A 27,505-nucleotide genomic window follows, 5' to 3' on the forward strand; every position below is an offset into this window, starting at 1 on the left:
ACAGACACAACAAACCAATAAAAACAGATCACCTGATGTAATCGCAGCCGCCATCCGTCCCCACAGACCTGAGCTCCCAGAATCCACTGCTCTGGCTCGCTCCAAGCAGTCTGGCAGCATGAAGCACCTGGTCCTGGCTCACCTGAGGAGGATGCTGACTCCGAGCCCCGCCCAGCAGCAGAGAGGCCTCCGCCTGCCAGGCTGACCTCTGACCCGCTGCTGGGACGCAGGAGGTGGTCCGGAGTCGCAGTGAGAGCTGCTGGACACCAGAGGGCGACAGAGGTTCAGACTGGGTCTGAGGTGGAGGAGAACTGGTGTGGTTGCCTTTCCCTTTTCCCTCACCTCCACCCAGCACCTGTGGGAGGAGGCCGGACTTACCGAACATCCTCATCCTCCGCAGGGAGGAAGAGCGCAGCAGCTGTCCACAAAGTTCTGAGCAGAAGCTCCTCAGCGTGGTGGGTCTGAGCCCCACGGCACTGTGGGTAATGACTGCAGCTGCTCAAGACACAATTTTCCTGCTGCAAATGAACAAAATGTTAATTATTTGTGTTTCAGAGATTCAGCCGTCGCTGTGATGGCTCAGATCTGTGTGTGTCAAACTGTATTTATTAAACAGACTTTAGACATTCATGTTAAACTTAAGTAAACGAGTTGGATTCAACAGTGTTTCTGTTTCCTGGAGTTACTTTAGGTTCTGTGATCAGTGTTAGATGATTATAGTGTGTAGCTGCAGATCGGAGCAGCTGACTGTCTCGTGTCCTGCAGCAGGAGAATGAACCCACAGCAGCCAAACAGCTGATTGTGTTCAGGCTTCAAAGCTTTATGGTGAGTTTGACACTGAACTGCAGAACCTCTGAAATAAACCCACTTCCTGTTTCTCTGCGTCATTGTTGATTGTTTGCTGGGTAGTGTACAACCGCAGCTCTGAAAAAGTCAGGATGCTGTCAATCAAAGCCAGTGTCGTAAAGTCACATTTGATTCAAATTAGAAAACATTTAAACTGAGGGAAGGATTCGTTACACGAGCTCGTGCTGAGTCTGATGTCAGCGTCACGTCTGTAAAGCAGGACCAGTCTGCGCTCTGACATCGGTCTGTGATGGTCTGTGATGGTCTGCGATGGTCTGTGATGGTCTGTGAGCCGACGACAGCAGCTGTTCCGGTCTGATGGAGGTTTCCAACTGCTCGGCGGGCCCGGCTCTGCTTCGTCCTGTTGTTGTTGCAATGATGCTCCAGATGTTCGCAGCTGGTCAAAGGTCTGGACCGCAGTCTGCAGTTCGGCACGGCCCTGCTCGAACACATCTGGATGTTGCTCTCAAACGTGCTTATACATTTCAGCCTTTCCAGATGTGCCAGCTTCCAGGTCCAGTTCCACAGGCACTGGTTTCTAGTCCCAGTGACTTTTCAGCCTTTGGTTTCCAACATTTTAGAGTTTTGGTTTTCTGGAGTGGATAACGTGGATTTCTGAGACCTGCAGATCATTGCATTCTGTTTTTATTTACATTTGCTACAGCATCCTGACTTTTCCAGAATTGGGATTGTGCACCCACTGGACACTTTATTAGGTACATCTTGCTAGTATCCGCTCTGCTTCCACTCGAGCGTGCTCTGCTGAGATCTGTGGCTGTGGAAGTCGTGTCATGTTTGAGAAACCAGTTTGTGAGGATCTGAGCTTTGTGACACGGAGCGTCACCCTGCTGGAAGCGGGATGGTACACCGTGGGCACATCACTCAGGTAGGCTGTGGAGATGAAACACAGCGTCGCAGCAGCTGCAGCTCGTCGATGCAGGTAAACTCTGACCTGCCGTCTGCCAGGTTTAATAAAAATATTAAACTTATCAGCAAACACTACCCCCCCACCCACCCACATCACCAACCTGAGCCACGGTCTGAGGAACCCTCATCACTCAGGACGCACAGACCAAGTCCTGTTGCACTTCCTCTGCGATGTGTGCCTTTCTACAGTTTTTGGATGCATGCCTCCTGTTTGTTATTTCTAGTTTGAATAAACAATGAGAGGCTGCTAAACTCAGATTAATGTTAACGACTGCACTTCATCGTGTGCACTGATGAATGTTACTCCCGCTGCTTCGTCCGCCTTTCTGAAAATAATCGGAAACACGTCTGAGGCAGTTTAAGGTGGAACTGCTCCAGCTCTCCTTTGGCTTTATGTTCACGATTCGCAGCGTGCGCACCGCTGTGATGTCTTTACAGAGAGGCCGAGGACTGAACAATAAAGAGGACAGAGTTATGTAACTCCCAGCAGGTCAAAGGTCGTTTGAAATATTAATTAGAAAGTTGTGCAGGCTCGGGTCTCCTGCTGACAGCTCACGTTTAATCTGCTCTGCTAATGAAAACCAGAACGAGCGGCGCTGCTTTAAACTGCAGAGCAGCAGGAAATGACCTGAGCCTAATGTAGCATGTAAGCAAGGCCCGGATGACTTTGAATAACTACATCACACGTTCAAGTATTGTAACAATCAATATTAAATACACTATTATAGGCTGGTGTGTCACAGGTACAGTGATTACTTTAACCTGTTTGCTCTCTTCTCTCTGGGTCGTTCTTCCACTTCCTGTGTTGGAGACTCGTGTTAAACATCAAAACAACAGGATGTGTCCTCAGTAAACGTTGTCATGGAAATGAGGCGTTCCTCAGGGTTCCGTTCTGGGACCTCTGAGTTTTGAAAGGGTGCGGTGACCTTTGAACCTTTAAAGGAAACCTGTGCTTTTCTTTAGTCCCACACATCACAGGGCAGGTGTAGAAGCCGAGCCGTGCTGTCGGCCTGCAGCCATCGTGTGCATCACTGCTGTTACTGCCAGCAGCAGCTCAGCCGTCAGAGCAGAAACTTTGTCTTCTCTCGTTGTTATTTCAATAATCAGACTCAATTAAGAGAAATCATGTAGAAGAACGATGGATGAAGGTCTTTCTTGAAGTTTGTTTTTGGCTTTTTACAGTCATATGATTTAAAAACTTCAGATTTTTTATTTCCTCGGGTTTATTATCAGGTTAGAAATAAAAGAAGCTCAGAAGCGACTGAGAAACTTTGAATTTCTCATGATTAAAACTGTAAACACAACATGGTTGTAAAAAACAGTGACAAAAGCTCCTGATATGGACGAGCAACTTATTCAGTGATCCATAGTCGCCCTTTGAGAGGGCGAGATGGCGCCGGCGTGTGTGCCTCGCCGTCACATCCATTTATGCTCTGTGTGTTTCATAGTTTTTGTCACTTTTATTGACCTCATGATTCACAATGACTTGATGATTCGAAGAGTTTCAGTACATCGAGATACGGTTTCATGACTGTTTCTTGTGATAATAATTATTTGCTTCATGAACCCAACACTGCGTCCAGACTTCTCTCACAGGGAGACGCTCGAGTATGAGGGACGTTCTTCGGTGTGTCACGGAGCGCCCAGGCCTCCCGTCTCATCTCCTTTCGTGTCATAATACCAATAAATCCTCTGAGCGCTGACGGCTTCTCAGCTGGACCAGCTCTACCAAAGCGTTCCTCTTTGAGTCCGCAGTGATGTGCAGCATCACGTAAAACCACCTCCGCTGTTGTTTTTCTGAAGGAAAACCCTGAAAAAGCCTGCGATGGTTGCCAGGAGCTGTTTTGTGGCTTTGTGGGAACAACAATGACTTTTCTGTAATGAAATAATCTGTCAGGATTACAGAGGCCGACCGCTCCAGCAGGAGGGAAACGCTGCACAAACACTGATCTGCTAATCACAGATAAGCCGTGAGAAGGCCGGTTTGCTGCGAAACTGTGTCAGGGCCGAATCGTCCAGCGTGATTTAATCTCACGGTAACAATTATTCTTTGTTTTCCATCCACAGCTGAACTCCGTTAGGATCTCTCAGAGTTCCCACAGCAGGAGGAAGACTGCTGCCTTCATGAGCCGTCCTACAGAGTGGGAAAAATGCCTATTTTTACAGACACATACGTGAACGGGGGTCATGTTTATAAGTGTACCCACCCTCAGGTGTTCATACAGGGCACTGGCCCTTTAGCATCAAAGACAGGTTTTTGTAACAGCTGTGGATGGCTCTGTATTTCCTCACACCTCGCTTTCTTCCTGAGAACGACTCAAACTGAGGTCAGAAGACTGAGACTGGAGGACCTCCACTAATGGCTCCACTTGGCCTGGCGCTTGTCTGACAGCCCAGCAGTGTTTTCTGATAATGGGCTACATACAGCTTCCATCAGGTCTGCTGCCTCCAAGCTTCACAGTAGAGAAGGAGCTTTTCTTCACTTTTCTCCAAACGTTTCTGGTTGTGACCATAAATCTCACTGTTTTGTTGCGCAGGTGAAGTTTTATAGGCGCATGTTCCTCTGGTCTCTGATGGCACTCACCACCCCGACAAACTCACTTCATTTTAACTCAGTCGGGCATGAGAGCTCGAGTGCACAGAGCTGGGCGACCTCACCATGACCTCGGTCTGAATCTGCATCTGTGTGAGTTTATCAGGTTAACGTGTGATTCAAACGAGCTGCAGGTCTGAATCCATCAAGTGATGAAGACCCTGCAAAGCTTTGTTGAATTTTCAAGATTCAAAGCGTCTTGAATCTTGAAAATTCTGTGAAACGTAGAAGCAGGAAATCACCAGTTTGTTTGCACGTTCTACAGATTAATTAAGAGACGCTATTTTGTTTAATCATCATCATCATCATCGTTTATTTGTATAGCACTTTAAGAACACACCAGGCAGACCAAAGTGCTGAACAACACAGATCAAAACAACAACCAAATTAAAAATACCATAAAATCATTACAAACAATAAAATAAATAAGAAGGTGTCAGTTTCCTACAGAGTTAAAAGCCAGGGAATAAAAATAGGTTTTCAATCTGGACTGAAAGACCTGCACTGATGACGCTTGTCTAATTTGGAGGGGAAGGTTATTCCAGAGCATCGGAGCCGCAATTGAAAAGGCACGGTCTCCTCTGCATTTCAGCCGCGACTTAGGGACCGACAGCAGCAGCTGCTCAGCTGAACGGAGCGAGCGAGGAGGAACATGTGACTTCAGCAAGTCAGTTAAGTACACAGGAGCCAGACCATTTAAAGATTTAAAAACCAATAAAAGGACCTTAAAACGAACCCTAAAATCAATGGGAAGCCAATGCAAGGAAGCCAGAACCGGAGTGATGTGATCGAATTTCCTACTACCGGTTAAAAATCGCGCTGCCGCGTTTTGCACTAACTGCAGGCGTGACAAGGTGCCCGACCCAACCCCTATTAAAAGGGAATTACAATAGTCCAGACGTGAGGTGATAAAAGCATGAATAAGAGTTTCCAAATTGGGTTTGGAAAGGAAAGGCTTAACCTTCGACAGGCGTCTGAGGTGATAAAAAGCTGATTTTACCACCCCACTTACATGACCTTCAAAAGTAAGCGCAGAATCAAGTTTAACACCAAGATTAGTGACTGAACTTTTCAGATGAGAGGTCAAATCACCAAAATCAACATCTGGAGAATCAGTAGAACGATGCGGGCCATATAAAATTGCTTCCGTTTTGCGACCATTAAAATTCAAAAAATTATTTGCCATCCATAATTTAATATCGCTAAGACAGTCAAGCAGTGATTGACATGGGGAGGTATCCAAATGACTAAAAGGTAAGTAAAGCTGACAGTCATCGGCATACAAATGAAATGACACTCCGTGTTTACGAAAAATCGCACCAAGGGGGAGTAAATACAGCGAGAAAAGTAATGGCCCAAGGATAGATCCCTGGGGCACACCCCAAAGCAGAGGGGCCACAGAGGAAGCGGCCAACCCCAGCTTGACACAAAAACTCCTTTCGGAAAGATATGATTTTATCCATGACAATGCCAGATCAGAAATTCCCACACAGTGATGTAAGCGGGAGATCAGCAGGTCGTGGTCCACTGTGTCAAATGCAGCTGTCATATCCAATAAGACAAGCACAGCATATTTACCACGATCAGTAGCAACAAGAATGTCATTCATAACTTTAACAAGAGCTGTCTCCGTACTGTGAAAGGGCTTAAAACCAGATTGGAAAATTTCAGACAATTGCGAGTCGCTCAAATAATCCAACAGTTGGGTATGTACAATCCTCTCCAAGATCTTGCTTAAAAAGGGAAGTTTGGAGATAGGTCTAAAATTTGACATAGTAGAACTATCAAGGCCAGGTTTCTTAAGTAAGGGGTGTATGACTGCATGTTTAAACCCACTAGGAACTTGACCGGTTAACAGACTAGTATTGATAATTTTCAGGATATAAGGTCCAAGGATGGGAAATACTTTTTGGAGAAAGCGGGGAGTAACAACATCATTTGGGGAGCCACAGGGCTTAGCATGTAGCACCAACTCCTCTAAGTCACGCAGAGAAATCGGTGCAAAAGCAGGGAATAAGCTTGAGCAAGGAGAATGCATGGCCGGATCAACAATAGGTGGAATCAGAGGCCTCAGGCTAGCAATTTTGTCCACAAAAAAGGTGATAAACTTATTGCACATAGCCTCAGAGGACGGCAAAAGGTTGTAACCCTCCAAGTTAAGTACAGAATTAATCGTATTGTATAAAACACGAGGGTTATGAGAGTTGGCCGAAATAAGTTGAGAAAAGTAGGAGTGTTTATCGGCCTTAACTGCCCTCTGATAATTTTTCCAACTAATCTTTAGGGCTTCCAGGGAGACATGCAATCTGTCTTTTTTCCACTGTCTTTCACATTTCCTACATTGTCTTCTAATAGCTCGGGTATGATCTGTTAACCAAGGATTAGTCTTTGATTTACATTTTCTTACTCTCAAAGGGGCAACAACATCAAGCACAGATTTACAAGCAAAATCAAAATACAAAAGTAGGTCATCTGCAGTGGGCAACTCAGGGGCATAAGACATTAATTTGTCAAACAGTATAGAAAACCGTTCGGCAGAATCAGAGCCAAAGGCACGATAACATCGAGCAGGTGCAGTCTGATTTGCAAAAGCGTTAGAAGGAGCAATATCAAATAAGATAGGCATATGATCAGAAAATACTGCATCTTCAACCCGTACATTGCAAACAGATAAACCATGAGATAAAACTAAGTCCAGTGTGTGACCACGTTCTTGAGTGGCACCACTAACAAATTGGACAAAATTAAAAGAGTTCACTAAGTCCAGAAAGTCCTTGGCCAGGGGCTTCCCCGGACAGCAAACGTGAATATTAAAATCACCAAGCAGGAGGATCTGGTCATATCGTGATGCACAATCTGCAAGAAACTCGGAGAACTCTGATAAGAACACCTTGTTATATTTCGGCGGGCGATAAACAATCGCACATAACAACGAAGGCGAGTGGCCCAGTTTACATAAACAGAGTTCAAAGCTGGTGTAGCGAGACGAAGGGAAAAGCTGCTTCAAGTCCAAGTGAGCCTTAAAAACAACAGCAAGCCCTCCTCCGCGACCAGAAGCTCTCGGAACATTAAAAAAGGTACAGTCAGCGGGTACTAGTTCAATGAAAGCGCTTAACTCACCGGGAGATATCCAGGTTTCAGTCAAGAAGAGTAAATCCAGAACACGAGAGAGAAAAAAATCCTTCAATATGAAGGTCTTGTTGACCACCGACCTGGTATTTATTAGACCCAGCCTGAGAGGGACTGGGTCCAAAACTTCCGAGGTATTAGCAACCAGATCCACCGGTCGAAGATTTTTCTTGTCAACTCCGCGCCAGCGCATATGCCGTAGAGGAGAGAGTTTTGCTGGACCATTTTCGAAAGACCCAACAACAGGAACCAGCCAGGAGTCCACCGGATCCAAGGCACGCAATGGCACCAATAGTTGCGGACAAAAGCGGCGGATGCAGCGGAGCTCATGGGGAAAATGAGCAATCCAGGATTTCAGCTTCACAAGACGACCTCCACGGTTACCCCGTCTCCTACGTCGCTTCCGCAGATCCGGTGACGGTGGTAGGGAACGCCAGTACGGTGGTATTGGTTCCAGATAGGGAGGAAAAAAGCCTTGGTTGTCATATTCAGGCCGGTCAGACATCCGGATGGATAAACCTATTTCCAATAATGTCTGGCGATCATAGGAAAAAGTACAACACACATGTAACACAAAGTTAACTAAAAACAATAAAACAAAACAAATAAAGGAGAGCGATAGACGGCGTGCCGAACACACAGGCGCCATCTTTAATATGCTCAAACATGTATTTTATATTATTTTACAATTGAATGTTTTTGTGTAGTAATTTTATTTGTCTTCCCTGTCTGAAACATTTTGAATGATTGTGCATGAATATCAGAGCTGACTGTCGTTATGTGGAGCTTGTTCCTGATTACGTGCTCCTCTGTAGATCATGCCCATCAGGTTTATGGGGAACAAAACGACAAAGACACAAGAGCAGAAGACATAAAATGAATTTACACTATAACAAAACCCTCTGATTAATGAATTTGACTTGTTTGTCCTTCTTATTCCAAACCAGATTTTTTTGTTGTTGTTACTGAAAATGTGAAATAACAGAGTACGAGAGCAGACTTTATGCAAACACAGACCTGACGCACAAAAACAGCCTTTGAATGAGACACAGCTGGATGTTGACGTTTTTATGGGAGCTCTTTGGACTTTCCTGATTCCTCTGAAAACATCTTTAAACGCTTCTGTCAGAATCTGCTTTAAACAACATACATGTATACATGCATGCATGCATGTATACATGTATGCATGTATGTATGTATGCATGCATACATGTATACATGCATGCATGCATACATACATACATGCATACATACTGCTGCGTATGCGCAGCAGTGAGCAGCGTTTATAAATATTAATATTGGTTAAATCAGAGTTAGGAAGGAGAAGCATTCTGACCTTTCCCTTGAACGACCACAGCTCAAAAACTCCGCTAACGTGTAATAAAGTATAGGAAATATTAATATTCATCAGCAGAGGTCTGTACGACGAACTGTTATTACATGCTGTTTATTATTTATAATTCTGTTATACCGTCATTGATATCGTGTTTTATATTTAATAGTATTTATCATTTCGGCAGGTCGGAGGTACAGCGGGTGCACAGCGCAGGCTTTCCCTCTGAGACTTTACGATTACCGGTTTAAATGAAGGTAAAACTGCGCGGACTAGTCCGCTTTCTTCGCTGCTTGTTTTTACCGGATTCGTCGGAAAGTTTTCGTTAAAACCAACAAACTGAAGGGAACGCTCACGCTTTGTTACCGGCACGACTCCGCCCACTGCACGCTCCCGCTCGCCGATTGGTGGTAGTAAAACCACCGCCGCCACGTCATTGGAAAGCGGAACTGCCAGTCAAAAAGGGGCGGGACTTACAGCTGGAGTTAATATATTCCAGGCAGACGTAAAGTAGTGGCGGCGGAGAAGCCTTAAGAATAAAGAAGAAGGAGGCGGAGAAGGACCGGGAGCCGGCGGCTACTCTAAACTCGGATGATCCAGCAGCTCGCGGGTGAAAGGAAGAGGAGCCTGCGCTGGAAATGGAGGAAGAGCGCGAACAGATGAGACCGCTCCTCACATCTGTAAGTTCCCCCTGAAGAGTACCTGTTAGCCGGCGGCTAGCGCCTCCTCCGCGGGCTCGGACGGCTCGCAGCCCGCGGAGAAGTTCTGGACCCAACATGGTGTCCACTGTCAGGGAAGCCTCCGGGCCGCCTCACCAGTCCCCGGTTGTCCCCGGGGAGGCCGCTCACCCGGCCGCAGACAAAAGGCTGGCAGCCGACCGCTTTTGTTTTTTAGGGACCACGCTGCTGCCAGGAAGTGAAGTAATGATGCGCGTTGGGCCAAACTGCATTCAAAAATAGGCTAATTATACGCGAACATGCTCCAGGCAGGTCTGTGAAGCCGCTGCAGTAACACAGAAGGGTGAATTTATCTGTGACGAAGTGAGCTTAAATTCGGCGTGCATCACATCCACACACGGGCTTTACTTTCTTTACTCTCCCCCTTCTTCTTCCGGCTTGTCGGTCTCTCTTCCCACCATCTCCAAACCCGAAATGTGCAGTTTTTACTCCTTTAAACAAGATTAAAATGTCCTTCTCGATAATCAAACTTATCCTTTCATGGCGACTGGAGAGTGCATTTAGGAAAGAGGGGCACGTGTCTACTGTGCGTGCGTGCACTGTGTTTGATTGCTGCCGATCGCACCGGGTAAAATTAGCCGTTTTTCCTATAGACTTTGGCGTAGGCTGCCCACAACATCAGTTATATGTGGATAAAAAACGTTGATTTTAGGAATGAAGCCGTCAGGACCTGTCAGTTCATTCATACCGCGTGAGGCCCGGGCAGGACAGGCTTACCTCCCTCCTGTGGTACAGTCAGCAGGCCACGTGGAGATGAGTGTCTGTGTGTGGCGTGATTCACGTTTCGTTTGGAGGACACTGTAGCGATGCTGCGCCGTGACCGCTCTCTGTGGAGTGGACTTCATAGTGAGGCTGGACTTTCTTGGCTTGGAGCATCCTGCTCAGGAGGGCTGGATGCTGCCCTGCTGTTACCATGGAGACAGAACCTGAAGCAGGGTGTTTAACTGAACACGTCACCGATGGACCCTGCTGTCTGTCTGTGTGGAAAGGATGCTCCAGACTCATCAAACAGCCAGGCGTCAACTCTCAGCTCGTGCTGTTGTTTCAGGTGTTTAGAGTTTTCTGACAGCTTGCCTCTTCGGGCTCGTCTCATGTTGAATGAGTCTGGTGTGTGACTGGACTGCAGGTGCCACAATGGAGGGTCAGATTTCTTTTATTCTGTTATGAATCCTGCAGCAACTTCGCTGTGCAATATTTCATGCATGTGATGCATTAAAAACACTCACTGCAGGACAAATGGACTTTGTGGTGACTTGTTGTTTGCAGACATGCTGGAGAACACTTTGATGATTCACGTACAAGTTTTTATGTCCTGTTCAGCTGGATAAAACATCTGGGACAGATGGTCTCTCAGAGCTCTGTAGTGTATAAACAGAGTCAGGTTTCATAAACGCTGAGAGGTATGTCATTCAACCCTCACAGCACAGAGCCATTTAAACCATTTACAGCTGAAGAGCGGCTGAGTCCTGTAAGCAAACGGTCCCACTTTTATTTAATTTGTTGTTGTGCATTCAAGTATATTTTTGCTGCCATGTGTGCAGACTGTGCTGCAACTAAAACACTTTCTGTGTAAACGACCATGAATTTTGTCTAAACTCCAAATGCAGGTAGAGTAACGGTTCGATAAACTTGTTTTGTGCGACGAGGCCCATCTGACCAATCAGGGCTGTCGGGGTCAACATCAGCAGGACGTACGTAAGCTGCTCTGTCAGCACATCTAACAGAGCAGGAGAAAGACTTCTTCAGTCGTCACGACGGGTCAGTTTGCTCTGTAGCACCATGTGCACGTCGTTCCAGTGCACGTTCCTGCTCCATGAGAGGATCCAGCTGCTGCAGTGCCTCTTAAACCTTCGGGCTCACCTGCCTGCGACCCAGATCAGCTTTCAGGTCTCATGTGATAAAGCAGCTCAGCCCTGCGTGACGTCAGGTTACTCCAGCCCAGTGCTTCTCGGGCCGGCGGTATCCCCGTTTCTAACATGTTTTCAGCCAAGTGTCCACCGACCAGAACACTTTGATCCACTAGGGTTCATCGTGTCGCCGCTCTGAGACGATGCTGTGCTTCACCGAGGAGCTTTAGTCTCGCTGGTAGAGAAGAGTCGGGCAGATATCTCGATGTCTGGCGTGTGACTGAACTGAGCATACGATGTGCTTCACATGTGTACAGCAGCAGGACACCCCGTGCTGTGTTATAATGGGTCTCTGTGGGAGCTGTGGCAGGCTCGCGGTGCACACACAGAGGATTCGTGTCAAACGCACAAGTCGTGTTGTTTCTCCTGAAACTGACTGTGAAAGATATCAAAGCTGCTTGTCAGTCATCAGAAGTCCCGGTGGTGTCTTGGTCACGTTCTGAAGTTTTGTTGAGGTTCTTGCAAAACTGCACGCCAAGTTTGCACCAAATATTCACGAGTGTGAAAAAGCTCTGTGTTGAGTAGCGTGTGCTCCAGTGTTAGCTTCAGGTAACTAATGAACGAGCACCTTTCTCCACTTCCCTCCGCCCTGTCTCGTGGCTCCTGTTCCAGTGCTGGATGTTCGCATCAAACACGGCCAAACTCCCAATAAGAGCTCCGACGTTTCTGCTCCTGGACCCGTGTGACGAAGAAAGAGGCGAGTCCTCTGTAACTGAGTCATACAAAGCTGCAAGAAAAGAAACGGGCCTGAAGATAAAGAGGTCCAGACTAAGAAGCCCTCACCTGCAGAGCGGGAGTCAAACTGAGCTGCAGATTTAAACATGAAACGCTGCGTCACGGCTCATAAAGCCTCTCCTGGTGAACCTGCAGGTTTGTACCCTCGACCTCCGGTGTTTGTGCGCGTCTTTGTCTCAGCAGATGTGATTCGTGTTTAATGTGCTGCTGACTTCCTGTCTGTGGAGGCTCCGGGGAAGCCGAGGTGCAACTTCATTGTAATGGGCCTCGGCTGTGAACAATGCGAAGGCCGTGTGGCGGCCGCAGCGCTCCCATGGAGCAGGTTATCGTTGGTGCAGATGGAGGAGGAAGTGAAGGCGTCTGGCTCGGTGATATTCGACTCTTTGATCCAGAGCAGCAGCAGGTCCACACAGGTGGGGCCAGACCTGCGCCTGAGCCACAGCTGCTCCACGTATGAGCCACAGTCGGTGTTCACAGTGGGGCCTGAAAGGCTGAGGTGCTGTGTACGTGTGAACTCCTGGCAGGTCAGATTTCCCTGAGCTGTTTCTTTCCGCGGTGGCGGTGATGGCGTTCAGGTGTCGGCTTGCAGCTTTTGTTGCAGGTGTCCACATAGCTGCGAGAGAAAGGCTGCGCTGTGATTTCTGCCCGTGTTTACCGTCACACAGAGAAAGTTGGTCGTTCACGCGTGAGCGCAGACTCGCTCTGAATCGCCGGCACTCGTCTTACATTTGGGCGGCTGGACGTCGTAGGGAGGCAGCAGGTTAGCGACTGGAGAGAATCACGCTCCAAAGATTTTCCTCCTAACTAGGTCATGGTGCACCTGAGGGACTCGTGCTGACATCAGCAGACTCGTCCTCGGGAGGCTCCACGCTCTCCGGTGGGCAGTTAGAGCGAAACCCGGCAGGAAACTCCGTCTGCAGGGAGTTTCCTGTATTACTATAGATGCACTGATGCAGACTGACTCACTTCAATTTTATGCTGCGTGGAGAAGAAGCCCTCAAAGGAAAGAGGAAAGTCTGCGACGTGGAGGTGGGTGTAGGCCTCGCTCACACAGGCGCACAGACCGTACGGGGAGTGTTGGTTGGAGGTTGTTGGAGGTGAAGTCGCTGCAGACGGGGTGCTGCTGATGCAGCTGTGGTGCCACACAGACTGTAAATCCTCCGTGCTTTAATAGAAATGTGGCGCCACCGTGTCAGTGCCGCGTTATCGGCCACATAAACGTGTCTTTCCAGGAGGCTGAAGAAAGTCTCATGTTTGCTTTAGATTATTTCCATCTTGTGAAATAAGAAATACAAATTTGTGCCGATTAGATAAACCGCCAGAGACGAACGCTTTTACTCTTGATCTACGAAACGTTTGGAGGTTTGGTTTTGTGGAGGAAACGTGGTGCTCACAGCGTGGAATATAATCCAGAGTATTCAGGTTGTGACCGATAACCTTTGATGATATCAGGTGATGCATCTCAGTCTGAGCTGGTTGGTGTGAAATAAATTCTGGTGACTTTACTGGACAGGTGTGATAATTAATGAAGAGGATGAAGAGTAGTAACTGATGATGAACATGAAAGAGGGACGGAGGATCAGGGAGCAGCAGTGTGGAGGGTGGTGCACAAAGTGTGTGACGACAGCGGTGAGGTGTGGAGTAGGAGTGACGGACGAGGGCTGGGATTTGGTGACAGACAGGACTCTCTGTGGATGAGGACGCTGGGAGAGTAGAGAGCAGGTGGAGCAGAAGCCCGGAGAGGTGGAGGTCTGCTCCGGAGAGAACGGGGATGAAAGTCAGAAGCAGTCATTCGTGTGTGAATGAGAGGGAGGCGGGTGGAGAGGTGTAGCTGGTGGAGGTCGACCATCCGAACCTCTGCTCCTGCCTGTTCTTCGTCGCTCGTCTCCACAGCGCCCCCTGCTGTGTCCTTTATTTCTACGCCTTTACTCCCCGCGGAGCCGTCTGTCTTTAAAGAGAGAAGTCTGATTTCACAGAAATTGCTGGAACTCATTTCCAGATGTGAAGCGTGCAGAGAGAGGCATCCTGGGTAATTAAGTGGCGTTCGGGGCTCAGGTGGTGGTGCGTCGCCCCCTAATTACAGTCCTGATGGTTCAGTGGCAGCTCTGATTGGAGGAACGGCGTCCGTGTGGCCTCGAGCCGGGTCGTGTAGGAGGAAGCTGCTGCTGATTTGCCTCCACGTGGGCGTGTTTTCCTGCTCGCATTTCTGATCGTTTCACTGTGAGACGCGCTGCCTCCTCAGGCCGGGAGCGAGGGTGAGTTTAAAGCTTTGGAGATGTGGGAGCAGCAGATGTGTCGCATTTCATTCCTCAACACGTTCAGCTGTAACTACACCAGCTAAAACAACTAAAACATGATGCTACCTCTTTACTTCTTTGTTTTCTTTGCTAAACAATTCTGGAATTTGTACATGCATGTATCTTAACCCTTTAAGACCGACCATAGAACCAAGTCCGCCAGAGTTTATGTTATATGTTTACATGCTGTGGAGACATTTTTGGAGCATTTCAAGTTGCTATACATCAATACAACCATTACAGCCTAAATTTTAATAATATGTCTGCATTAAGTGCATAGTAATTACATAAAATGCAAAAAAGTGCAATAAACTACAAAAATATTGAAAATCGTTTTTTTAACATATATTTCTAGTTAGAGAAATTTAAGAGGCTTGTCCCTCAAAACTGTAAATACAAAAAAGTTGCACAAACTAGTTTCCCACCACAGGAAATTTATTTTACGTGTCTTCATAGTTTTATTTTTGAAATACACCAATTTTTATACACTGCAGGAAAAACGAAAATAAATATTATAGTGCAAATTTGCAAAAAAAACAGCAAATGCATCAAAATAAACTATTTCCAGCAGTGCAATATGAGTCCTCAGCATCCCAGAAACGACACAGAAAGTCATAAAGTCAAACATAACTTTTAAAAACACCAGTATAGGCTCATAAGGCCACGATGGTAAAAAACTACATTTCCGCAAAATGACATCACTTCCGGTTTCGGGCAGGTCATGGCGGACATGCGATAGTTCGCTGATGGATGTAGGAAGTGTTACAAACAGCTGATCAGATCGGCAAAGCGTGTTTCTGGAATATTATGTTTTTGTTGCTGCAAGTGCTTTTATGCAGTTTTTGTAAAGCTATATGTGGAAGGAAACCGTGACCGAGGACAAGCTGATGGCATCAGATGTAAGTACAACTCCTCTGGTTTCATATGCAAAACAAATGATTGCGCTAGCTTACGTGGTTGCAGAGCTACCGGGATTTAAAAATAGTTACGCAAAACGGAGCGTGCTGGTCCGACCGGCTTTAAAGGGTTAAATATAGTTTCCCCGGTGTTTAACAGCGGTGCATGGATCAGCTGCCTCACCTGCTCCTCTCATGAGCTCCGCCTATCAGCAAGGTTATTATCGTTAACAAAAACTAACGAAATAACGAAAACTAGAAGTGAAAAAACATTTTCGTTAACGGAAATAAAAATAAAAACAAAAAAGGAAAACTAACTAAAACTGTAATGAGTGTTCACAAAACTAACTAAAATTAACTGAATTTATAGCAAAAATGTGTTTAGTTTTCATTGATGTGTGCGTGTCCTACAATAGTCGAGGGTGAAAATGAAGTTTAGTTTCCAGATTTTTTCTTGCTGTGTCTCATTGTGCCAGCAGGTGGCAGCACGTTAGTCGAGTCGTCTGTGTTGCTGCTCCGTCCACGCGCAGAATCATGTCAGGAAAAGTCGGGAGAAAGCGCCAGAGTCCAGTTTGGGATTACTTTGAATATGACTGTGTTTTGGATAAAGCAAGTGTCTTGTAGTGGAAAGAGACAAATTATGAGGGACATTTCTAAAGGGAAAAAATCCCACAAACCTTAAAGTGCACTTGAAAAGCTCACACCAGAAGGCTAACCTAGCTTAGCTTGAGAAGGGAGCACACTCAACCCTCATCCCAGAAAACAGAAGCTAACCCCAGGCAAGGCAGCGTGATGCATCCCGAGACAACAGGACGGGGACATCTACATAACTGTGTGAGTCAATTGCCTTCACAAAGTTTATCAATTCACTTGAACCAAAATTACGAACACCCGGTGCTGCGAGAGTTAATAGTCTCATTGGGGCCAAGATATAAATTTTATAGTTGCCTGGTATCAATGGTTGTTCATCTGCCTTTATTTATTTATTTATTTATTTATTTAAAGAACCCATAGGTGGGAATGTGAGTTGTCTGTCTCTGCGTGTTAGCCCTGCGACAGACAGGCGACCTGTGCAGGGTATGGTAGCTGGAATAGCAACATACCCAAGGATGAGCAGAAGAGCATGACTGATATGATGAAACTGGGATTTTGTTGCACTTAATTATTGCAAACAACTAAAACTATAACTGAAACTAATCAAAACTAAACTGAAACTAAGGATTTTCAAAAAACTATAAACTAAACTAGCAAACAATTGGTAAAAACTAATTAAAACTGATATAAAATTGAAAATCTGAAGTCAAAACTAAATAAAAATAAAAACTAGAGAAAATTGCAAAACTATTAAAACCCTGCCTATCAGTTCTCCACCCTTGTCATGTTCTAGCTAGAGCGCCCCCTGCAGCTCACAGGAAACTCAAACTGAACACTGCGCTGCAGCAGCCTGGCTGTAAGGACTGAAACAAGAGAATCCACCCCGGAGACTAAACTGACTTAAAAACCAAAGGTCAAAACGAAAGAGAGAAATAAACTATAATCACTATAACAGGAAGGCAGCGACTGAACCTTCAAAATAAGAGTGAGCGGCGTTTTCCAGACATCAGGTGATCACACCGTTGTCTTAGATGGTCGAAGGAGATGAAAACGATGCATCATGATGTCATAAAGCGATTCAACAATCGTATTTATCTGCACAAACCCACCAGCAGGGGGCAGCGTCTGGCTGAGCTCAGTGAGCTGTGAAGCTGCGATCTGCTGTCCTGACTCTGAGGAGGCGTTTGCAGGAACGATCCCAGCTGGGAACTCGTTATTCTCATTATTCCCACATCACGGTCGAGCGTCACGTTCGTCTGTTTCTTTCTGACTTCCTGTTATAGAAGCCACATTGAAACAGAAGAATGGAGGTCCAGCCTTGGTCATCCCTCACAGGCAGACACACATGCCGCCATAACACAATCATGTCACATTTCCGCACTGTGGGGGCCACTCCTCCTCCTCGGACTCACTGAGGCTTTGTTCTGCCATGGCGCCTGATGGTGTCTGAAAGTTAACAGAGCGAACCGCTGCGTGCTGACGTCAGCAGTCGCGTGCAACGATGCATCGGTGGCCACAAGTTTGAATGTGAATGGGAAGCATTTGATCTTTGGGGAACAAAGTAAGTGTGTGTGTGTGTGTGTGTGTGTGTGTGTGGTGTGAATTTTCCCACAGTTGCTGATGTGTTTAGTAAATGCTGCTGCAGTCCAGATGTTTTTCCTCCCTGCTGGTTCTCCTAATATGGCAGCATCAGCACAGACTCTCTCTGGTCTCAGGGGAGTCGTGTGTGTGTGTGTGTGTGTGTGTGTGTGTGTGTGTGTGTGTGTGTGTGTGTGTGTGTGTGTGTGTGTGTGTGTGTGTGTGTGTGTGTGTGTGTGTGTGTCATTATATTTTCATTGCAAAGATTTCCAAAAACATTCTTCCTCCCTGTTGCACTTCCTCTTTCTTTCTCTCTTTGCTGGAATCATAGCTGAAGCCTGCAGCAGGTTGTGGAGCTTGAGCTTCAAACTTAAATGTTTTCATGCATAAAAGAACATTCGCTCCATGTTCCCTTCTTTCATACTTTTGCCGTATTATTTTTCATCCTGCTGCTTGGTTAATGACGGGTTCTTAGCAGCCAGGAAGCGGCGGCTGGCCGTTATCAGCTGTAGAAACCAAAACTGATACAAGAACATTAAATGTCATGATCTCCAATATAAAGATACAATAAGACATAATAAAATAAACAGGTATTTTTTTAACGTAAATAAATAATGATTCAATAAAATCAGCAGAAAGCCTGTTTAAATAAAAGCGCTTAAACCTGCTCTTTGTGACGGCGCCTCAGGTGGACGTCAGAGGAACTGCAGCTCCGATTGAACAAAGTCCCAGTTTAAGACCCCAAAAAGTCATGGTCCCAGTTTGAAGGACAAATATCTGCCACCGTTCTTCATGTGGGTGTTTGTAGCACGTACATGTATGTGTATTTCCACATGCTGCTCAGCGCCGCTGCTGTGGGGCCTTAAGGGCAGATTTGAACCACCTGACCTGCTCTGTTCCTTTGTGCCAGCGCAGCTCGTCTCTCCTTAAGTAATCCGAGTCCCATGGGACCGTTTGCCGTTCCTCCTGTTGTCTTCCGACCTTTGACCTCGCTCTACGGTTGTTTTTTAATCTCGGTGATGCAGGAAGCCGATTCTCCTGACCTGGGAGTCCCTGTGGGAGAGTCGGGGTGGGTAAATTCGATTTGCTCGCAGGGAGAATCGGCAGCGCTGGAAAGAGTAAATGAAGCCGTCTCGTGTTTCTCAGCATGGACAGCGTCCCGTTTCACCACCGGGACGGCATTCAGCCTGGAGTTTTGCATCTGAAAACAATAAATGGAGCGATACTGCGTACGTGCCTCTGAGGCCACACCAGTTCTTTTCCACTCAGCTCAGGAATTCTAATGAGAACCGAGAACAAGCTGCTGCATGAACACATCAACACATGACCAAGGAGCTTTTACATTTCCTCCACAATGCACTCATCTGGCCTCTGACAACCACAAGTGGCCGACTCGGCCACGTGACCAGAGCAGAGAAACTCCACATGTGAAATGGAAACAGACTTTCCTGACTTCCTCACTTCTCGGCCTTAAACGCAGTGACCAGCTTCCCTGCTGCCGTGCTCCTCTCAGCAGCTCACGCTCGTACTTTAAGGTCAGTAAAGGATCGTCAGCTGACCCCACGGCTCGTCTCGCCACAGAGGGTTTCCTCCCATGCATGTCGTCTCTGCCCTACAGGCAGCTGCTTTTAGTTTGAGAGGAACTCATTTGAAAAGCTTCCTCACACAGACAGTGGACTGGTGGAGCCCAAAAACTGGGACGACAGAGGGAGAAATGCTGGACCGAACGAGACTCTGAGCATTAGGCTGAGACAGTAAATCAGAGTTTTGTCAGAAGCACCACACCCTGCACTTCCCCCAGCATCCAGCAGGGGCTCCAGCGGGCTCAGGCCCCACGTTAAACATGTGTACAGCCTGATACCAACTGTTGGGTCTCTGTGGATCAGCTGTCCCCAACCCCCGGGTCATGGTCCGGGCCGTGAGAGTTGAGACTCGGTCGTGAAATTTTATGGTTTTCAGGGTTTTAATCGTGTGCTCGGTCTCCCTGGGTCTCTCCCGTGTTGTAGTTGTGCGTCTTATTTTGAAAGAAATATTTATGTGTTGCCATAGCGACCTGAGAGCATTAAGGGGCTGAGCGGAGGACGCTGCTAATAAAGTTACACAATCACACAGCAAATTTGCGTTTATTATTATATTTACAAAACCCCACAGTGTTTGTCTCGGTTGTTGTATTTATCCGCCACACCGGAAAGGCCGCAATGCTGTGGACGATTCCCAGCTTGTCCCTGTATTTTCTAACTCGCCTGCTTAAAGGCTTAAAGTTTGCATTGTGACTGGCAGCAGCCAACAGCCTGCACTGTGGACTTTGTGACAAACTGCCTAAACTAACAAGAACTAGTTTCAACTTGCACCTCTTTATATAATTGAATAAATGGGGATGTATATGTGTTTATCTTTTCAGTAACGATGTATTGAATTGAATAGGTTTGTTATTTGTGCAGCTTCACAGCAGTGACCTGAGGCGGTTGTTTCAACTATGAGGAGTTTGTAACATAACGACTTGTCATGTAAATTCATTAAATAAACAAATCATAAATACATAAGGAAATAAATGCGCTAGACAATAAAATAATATGGAAATAAAAAATGGGAAGTGGCAACTTTAAAGAAGTAAAACGTAATTACAGGCGTCAGTAAGCGTACAGCAGTAAGTACAGGAGGTGAATCATTAGAGGCGTAATCATCTTATTTGGTTCATTTCATGTTGATTTGAACATCTGTGACTATAAAGGAGTCTCGTGTGTGTGACCTCTGACCTGGAAGGTAAACACTGCGGGTACGGACGTGTCGGGGTGGAAAACGGGGCGGCTGAGGCCGGTTTCAGGTCAGCAGTTTCAGTTTGCTCTCGCTCTGTTTGCCTTTTTTTCCTGCTCAGAAATGTGGATGACGCCTCTGTCAGCAGATGCCCCGCCTCCTTTTTTCAGTGTTTTTTTTTTTTTTTTTTTTCTTGCTGTGTTTGCAGACTTCCAGGCTGGCTGCTCGCTCAGTGAAGCAACAGCTCTGCTATAAATACTTGAATCGTATCCGAGGCTCTGCTGGCAGCTCGCTGTCTGGATTCACTTACTGTCCCGGGGACACTCGCACATCCACGCTGTGTTCGAGCTGCAGACGTACAGACCTGGTGGATTTGATTTTCACAGCTCTGTGGGACACTTCCACCACAGTTTTTCTCTCGTGTGGCAGGATTTCTTTGACCCTGAGGAGTCTGTGTTTTTGGACTGAGCAGCTATGGGAGACTTCTGGGGAGACATTGCCAGTCAGAGGGTGGCCCGGGCCATGTCTCTGGTATGTATCTGCTTATAGAAGCAGTTTCTGTTTCACGTCATCAGATTGAAAAGTGGGTTTCTGATGTTGATAGTCGGGCAGCTTCTCCTTTGGTCGGCTGTTCGTGGTTGTGACTGAGCTCTGAGCAAAGGTGACGAGCGTTAGTGGTTTCCATGTGTCTGTTGGTCGCGCAGCGTTGAAGGAAATGAGTTTAACAGGAAAAGAGCTGAAAGCATGTGTGCAACAGCGACAACACAAATGGCAACATCCTGCCTCTGCACACACGCAGTGTCGATCGTAGCCCAGACTCCGCTCTGATGTTTAGAGTCCACCGGCCGCTGCATCGGCGACCGGCCGACTGCTCTGCATCTAAACGCAGCCACAGGTGCACCTCGAGAGCGGCGGGTGTCTGCTGCGTTGCAACATCTGGCCACATCTGTTTTGCACGGTATACGCTCACAGGTACCGGCTCACCTTCAGCTCGAGCCGTCGGTGGACAGGATCCATCCTCAGGAAGCAGATCTCTCCTGATCTCGCCCTCGTCTGGTGACGTGGGCGTCTCTCGCCGTGTAGCTGAGCTACAGAACAGAAGAAAAGCTGCGTAAGTGCCGGCTCTCGTAATGTTTCCCCGTCTTTGTGTGAGGCGCACAAGTGCAGTCAGACTGCAATGATGGACCCAGCTGAGGTTACCACATGTCGGTTTGTAACTCTGACCCCTCGTGGCTGCTGCGCACGTGAAGCCCCACACAGAAGTGACGCAGTCAAAGGTAAGAGGTCATGCTCGTGGGGAATGACGCGCTGGATGTTTCGTACTGCCTCGCTCTCTAAAGCTGAAAGCCGATCTTGAAGTGTGAGCGATGTTCTCGATCCTTCGGGGACAATTTATATTTTTAGAAGCCTTGAAGTGAAAGTTTGTGTATTGGCTCCGCTCCGGTGTCCAGGATCCAGAGTTCATCTCTGAGGTCAGAAGGTCAGACCTGGCCGTCTCCTCCAGGTCTCTGCAGTGCTGATTTCCACCGAGGGCCGGGCGATCGAGTTTAGTTTGAGTCTGGACGCCGCAGCTGGAAGCGGCGGCTGTGTTTTCAGTGTGTGTGCTCGGTGAGGAAAGAAGGGAGCCTCGTCTTTTCCTTCCTTTAAGTTTAGTGTAAATTAGTAGAAAGTCCTTTCACTCTTACACACAGGACAGTTTATTAGGTACAGCGGTTGAACTGTTCTTTAACGCAAATTTCTAATCGGCCAATCACAAGGCAGCACAAGCCGACCTGCTGAAGTTCAAAGTGATAAAGGTGACTTGAAGCTCTCCTGGTCTGAATCTTTGTGCTGTGATGTTCGGATGTTGTACATCACCACGGTAACTGAACCGGCTCTTATACAACACTTGTACGTACAACCACAGCATCAGTGGTGCAGGCCGGTGGCGTGGTGGGTCGCGGTGAGCCCCACGATACAAACGGAGCATCATTTAAACTTGCGGACCAGCGTCTTCTGATTGGCTGCTTCCAGCAGGATAACACACAACTTCACCAAACTCTGATCAGGCCAGCTGATGGATGTTGCAACAGCTGTGCGATGATGTCATATCGACGTGGACCAGTCTCTGAGGAGCACGAGTATAGTGTAACTAATAATGTGGCCGGCGAGTGTATATTTGTCAGCTGAGGTCAACTTTGCAGCCGAGCCTGTAAATGAACACACCTGACACACCCCCCCCCCCCCCCCCCCCCCCCCTCGGTTCACTTCCCAGAAGCAGCTCTGAGAGTTTCGTAGCTTCTCAGATGTTGTGAAAGAGAAGAAGAGTCCACGTGTGTGCGCTTCCTGTGGGCCGACGCACACACAAATGCAGGCACATGAGAGACAAACGATCTTCAACTTTATTCTAGGAGTCTGCAGCGTGCCCAGACCTGTCTGTGAAACTACAGAGGCGCAGCTTCGCTGTTCTCAGACGTGATGAGGAGGGGCGGGGCTAACTGTCAAACTGTGTGATCGTTCGCTAGTGACGATTAATCACTGACAGAACTCGGCGGTGTTTTGAAGCGTCTGCGGTCTGAGTGTCTCTGGGTCGGTTCATTAAACAGAGGAAGGTCTCTGTGTCGATGAGTGATGTAACAGATCCACAGTGATGCGGGCGTGCATCGACCCGCCGTGGTGAGGACTCTGCCGGGTCGTGAGCTGTGGGGAAGGTCACCTGCAGGGTTTCCTTCGGTCTCCTGGCTCGCTCTGCGAGCACGTGCTCGCTTCAGAGATTCTTCATCATTATTGGGATGAACGAGCTGAACTGAAGGGCGAGTTTAAGCTTTCTGCCAAAGGCAGCGTGAGACAGAAGTGCGAGCTTTGCAGCAGGAATGATTGTTGGGAGGCCAAAATGAGCCCAACCTCACACAGACGGCTCAGCGGAGCTCGTATACCTGAGATCAGCTCGGGGTGAGTGTCAGGAGCTCCGACGTGCAGACGGAGAGATGCTGCTGAGCGGGAACGTTTTCCAAAGAGGTCGAACTCAAGCAGCTGCTGCTTTTATGACTGTGTGCGTGCGTGTGTGCGCGTGCGTGTGTGTGCGCGTGTGTGCGTGTGTGTGATGTGCTGCTCTGCAAACAGACAGCTGGTTGTTAAAAAGCAGCCAGTGTGGAGCTGCACTTCCTGTTTGACACACCAACATCAAACTTGTGTGTGTGTCTCTCTCTCGGGGCGGTTGACATAGGTCATTATGGTTAGTGGAGCACGCTCAGTTTAGCGTACGCGGGTACGCGTCCTCTTCTTTCCTGGTTTTTTTTGTTTTGTGTTTGTCTCCATCTCACCCTACTGATGTCCAGCTGTTGCTCCACTTCCTGTTGTACAGTTAGTCACGCATTCCCATCAGCTGTGGGCGGAGCCAGACTCCTTGGCTGACAGTAACTTCCTGCCCGTTCACTGTGACATTGTTTGGTGATTGATTTGAGTGGCGAGGCGTAATCTGCAGCCGATTTTGGTGGAGGCGTGTCGGTGTTTAAAGCTGCAGACGCTGTGATTGCGATGACTCTGCCGGCCTCCCGGTGCCAACTAACACGCCGTGACCTCAGCAGCCGTCCTCACGTCACTCACGGTCTGTCTCCAAAGCCTCGCCGTTGTTTTGAGGCAGACGCGACCGTGTTTACACAGAGTTGGAAAATGAGTTTGATAAACACTCGTTTAAACCCACTCTCAGGTCACCTGTGGGTCTGTGTGTGTTCTGCAGGGGAACGACGAGGAGGCCGTGCTGGACCAGGGCAAGACCAGCTCCACCCTTTACACCAACTTTGAGAAAGAGGAACTGGAGAGTGAGTTTATACACCGACACACACAAAGGTGCCTCAGTGTGTGTTTACAGTCAAACACACAGTAACAAAATGACTCAGCCCGCATTTACACACACACACACACACACACAGCCTGAGGCTCGAGAAAATGATGATTTAAAATATTTCAGAAAGAATTATGTCAAACTTGGAAACAGCCGTAAACAGTCTGCAGTGTGTCGACGTCATTTCTGCAGAAAAAGTGGAAATGAAATCTCGTGACGTGTACACGCCAAACATGGAGTGTGACTCACGTGACCTCAGCTCTTATTGTGAGGTGGCGTGTTCAGAAAGAGGAACTAAGGCACGTACGAACCCCCGTGTGGTGCTTGTGCTGCAGCTCCTGTCATTTTCAGCTAAGTCGTTAACCCTTTGAAGCCCAGCTTCTCTGTATGTTTGTACCTGCCGTAGTGCCATCAGTGCAACCGTTATATCCCAGAGTTTCATCATGTGTGTGCATGAAGTCCACAGAAGCTGCAAAACGGTGCAATTAACTACAGAAACTGTTTTTTTACAGATATTTCAGAGGTGAATCCCTCAAAACTGTAAATGCAAAACGTTGCATGAAATAGTTTCAAACCGCAGGAAATGGATTTTGTCTTCTTAGTTTCATTTTTGAGATGCAGCAATTTTTATAAACTGCAGGAAAAAACAAAAATAATTATTTTTGTGCACAATTTGCCAAAAACGGCATCAAATCAAACGATTTCCAACAACCGTGCAGTTTGAGTCCCGAGCCTCCCGGAAACCTCTGAAAGGCCCTGCAGGGAAACACAAATAGTGAGGTCACGGTAATTACAAGAAGCATCTTTAACTCAAACGGAGCTTCAGTTCACATCTCGTTAGACGCTGTAGGTTGTTTCCATGTTATTACTAGTTTATTACAGTCCTGTTTTAAACAAACAACTGAGTGAGAGGTCGACACGCAGCCAGAGAAAATCCGATGAACGTTACTGAGGTAAGGAGAAACGGAGCGTGCAGTGCGAGCTGTGCAGCACGCCTCCCGTGTTAGCAGCGCCTTCAGTGTTTCCCTCACGTGTTTGTTTCCAGCGTTCTGTTATCACTGGAGGTGTAGAACAAACTCATGTGACCCCTCTGCTTCTCTCCGTCAGGTCACAGGGCGGTGTACGTTGGCGTGCACGTTCCGCTGGGCCGCCAGAGCCGGAGAAGACACCGTCACCGCGGACATCGACATCACAGGAAGCGCAGAGAGCGCTCGGATCGGGAGGACGGGCGAGAGTCGCCGTCATACGGTCAGGTTTGAACGAGGATAAACAAACACGGGCCAGCTGTAGGACGGCGGCGTGCTGAAGCGTTTGTGTCCCCGCAGACACGCCGTCTCAGAGGGTCCAGTTCATCCTCGGCACCGAGGACGACGACGAGGAGCACATCCCCCACGACCTGTTCACCGAGCTGGATGAGCTCGCCTTCAAAGACGGAGCCATGCAGGAGTGGAAGGAGACGGCCAGGCAGGGCGCTTATGCTCTTTCTCTGCTTTGCGTTCAGACGTTAATCTTTCCAATAACGCTGCAGAGCTGTGAGGAGCGATCCTCCCGCCGTGCAGGGGCGAGGCCTGGTTTGTTCAGCGTTTCTGACTCGGGTTAAAGAGGTTTCCTCTCTAATCCAGACTCTGCAGAGCGCTGTGAGGACGAGGAAGACGAGCCTCACTGGATTTGAGAGGAAACCGATGAAGGCGTGCCGAGTCGTGTGGTTTGGAAACCTTCAGATTAACTTATTTACTCAGCAGAGCAAAGTGGATCAGCCCACATTAGTGTAGCATTATAGCATTAGCACGAATCAGACGCCTGGCGTTCTTCAAATGTCAACACTCGGCTGTGTGTGTGTTTGTTCAGGTGGCTGAAGTTTGAGGAGGACGTTGAGGACGGCGGCGAGCGCTGGAGCAAACCCTACGTGGCGACGCTGTCACTGCACAGCCTGTTCGAGCTGCGCTCCTGCATCCTGAACGGCACCGTGCTGCTCGACATGAGAGCCGGCTCCATCGAGGAGATCGCAGGTCAGAGCGCCGTCGGGAACTCGTCCCATCACTCGATACGCTGCTCCAAAAACGACCTTTGTGTTTAAATCTAGAGGAGGTCGGAACGTGCTAAAACCACACTTGAGCTCTAAATCTAGTTTGGATCAGCTGCTGGAGACGAAGAGCGCCACGATGAAAGCGCAGCTCTCTGGTTTCCTCCTGCTGGTATAAGCTGCCCCTCAGCAGGCTTCCAGGCATCAGCCAATCTCTAGAAAGTTGGTATTCAGGGCGAGTTCTGACGTCTTGTTTCAGAGAGAAGAGGAAGTGAAAGGCTGCTGCGAAGGCGTTTGATAAATGATTCTGCTGCACGCCTTTCATTTCCTCCTCAGAACATAAACCTGCAGTGCGTTTGTGTCCATCAGCTGACCTCTTGTCCTCCTTCCTCGCAGACATGGTGATTGACAGCATGCTGGCGTCCGGTCAGCTGGAGGAGGGCGCGCAGGAGAAGGTGAGGGAGGCCATGCTGAGGCGCCACCACCATCAGAATGAGAAGAAGCTGAGCAACCGCATCCCGCTGGTCCGATCCTTTGCCGACATAGGCAAGAAATACTCGGAGCCAAACTTACTGGAACGCAACGGTGAGACCTCAGCGCTCTTGTCATCCTCGCACCTGCAGGTCAGGAGACGAGCTGCAGGAGGCCAGTTCAGGTTGACCCCTCCTGACCTCTGGCACTGCTCGGGCTCTGCAGGGTTTAGTTCTGCACTGTTTAAAAACCGGGGGGGTCTAAATGACCTCAGCGGGTCGGCGGCACGCTGCAAACCAGCGTGGCGGTAGGTTTACGAGTTCTTTACTAAGTAATGCACTGTTTTCTTTCATAGTTCATAGTTCTTTGTCTCTGTTGTCGGGCAGAATGTAGAGTCTGTCCGTCCTGATTGGTCGAGGTAAAGGGGTAACAAGACGACGGGTCTCGTATTGCTGCATGGTGCCGTTGCCGTGGTTTTTGAGTGATTGTGATGAGTGATGGCTCCGGTTGGTTTCTCACCTGCCCGTACCTGAGCTGCTGTGACCTCACCCTGTTTATTATTGACCGGGACTCCCTGACCTGGCCGGACCCGCTGACTCGCTGAGCTAATAACCAGCTAACAGCATGAGCGAAGTCGGCGTTTTCATATCCGCACTCCTGGATCCTGTTTGTGAGAGAGGAATGTTTTAATGCTGCTCGGGCCGAACGCCGTCTGCAGGCGCTGAGCCGTCTGACGTGCGTGTGACCTACGTGACCGATCAGCTGCAGCTTTTACCGTTTGCTCGTTCGTTCAGGAGCTTTTCTTCAGATTGACTCTTTCCTACAGTTTATAAAGCTGAAGACATCAGAGCAGAGCTCAGGG

The 27,505-nt window shown here is 48.0% G+C and overlaps 1 protein-coding gene across 4 annotated transcripts in view; it reads left to right on the top strand.

Annotated features, from left to right (window-relative positions):
- Positions 1-9,339: 9,339 nt before the first annotated feature.
- The window catches only part of LOC146623600 (sodium bicarbonate cotransporter 3-like), a 31,222-nt gene continuing 13,056 nt past the window's right edge, over positions 9,340-27,505 (top strand). For 2 of the 4 annotated variants that reach the window (XM_085366725.1, XM_085366728.1), the window contains exons 1-6: positions 20,535-20,857; positions 24,045-24,126; positions 25,257-25,397; positions 25,475-25,613; positions 25,998-26,158; positions 26,569-26,757. In XM_085366725.1, coding sequence (XP_085222851.1) covers positions 20,801-20,857; positions 24,045-24,126; positions 25,257-25,397; positions 25,475-25,613; positions 25,998-26,158; positions 26,569-26,757 — 769 coding nt within the window. In that variant the 5' untranslated portion in view covers positions 20,535-20,800. Of the gene's footprint in view, positions 9,509-20,534; positions 20,858-24,044; positions 24,127-25,256; positions 25,398-25,474; positions 25,614-25,997; positions 26,159-26,568; positions 26,758-27,505 lie in introns of those variants that run through there. The other 2 variants (XM_085366726.1, XM_085366727.1) reach the window with 2 other exon arrangements.

This window comes from Diplotaxodon limnothrissa, linkage group LG11 (assembly GCF_057381915.1).
Source record: "Diplotaxodon limnothrissa isolate DT_005_m linkage group LG11, D_limnothrissa_male_GT1.1, whole genome shotgun sequence".
In the NCBI taxonomy this organism is placed as follows: domain Eukaryota; kingdom Metazoa; phylum Chordata; class Actinopteri; order Cichliformes; family Cichlidae; genus Diplotaxodon; species Diplotaxodon limnothrissa.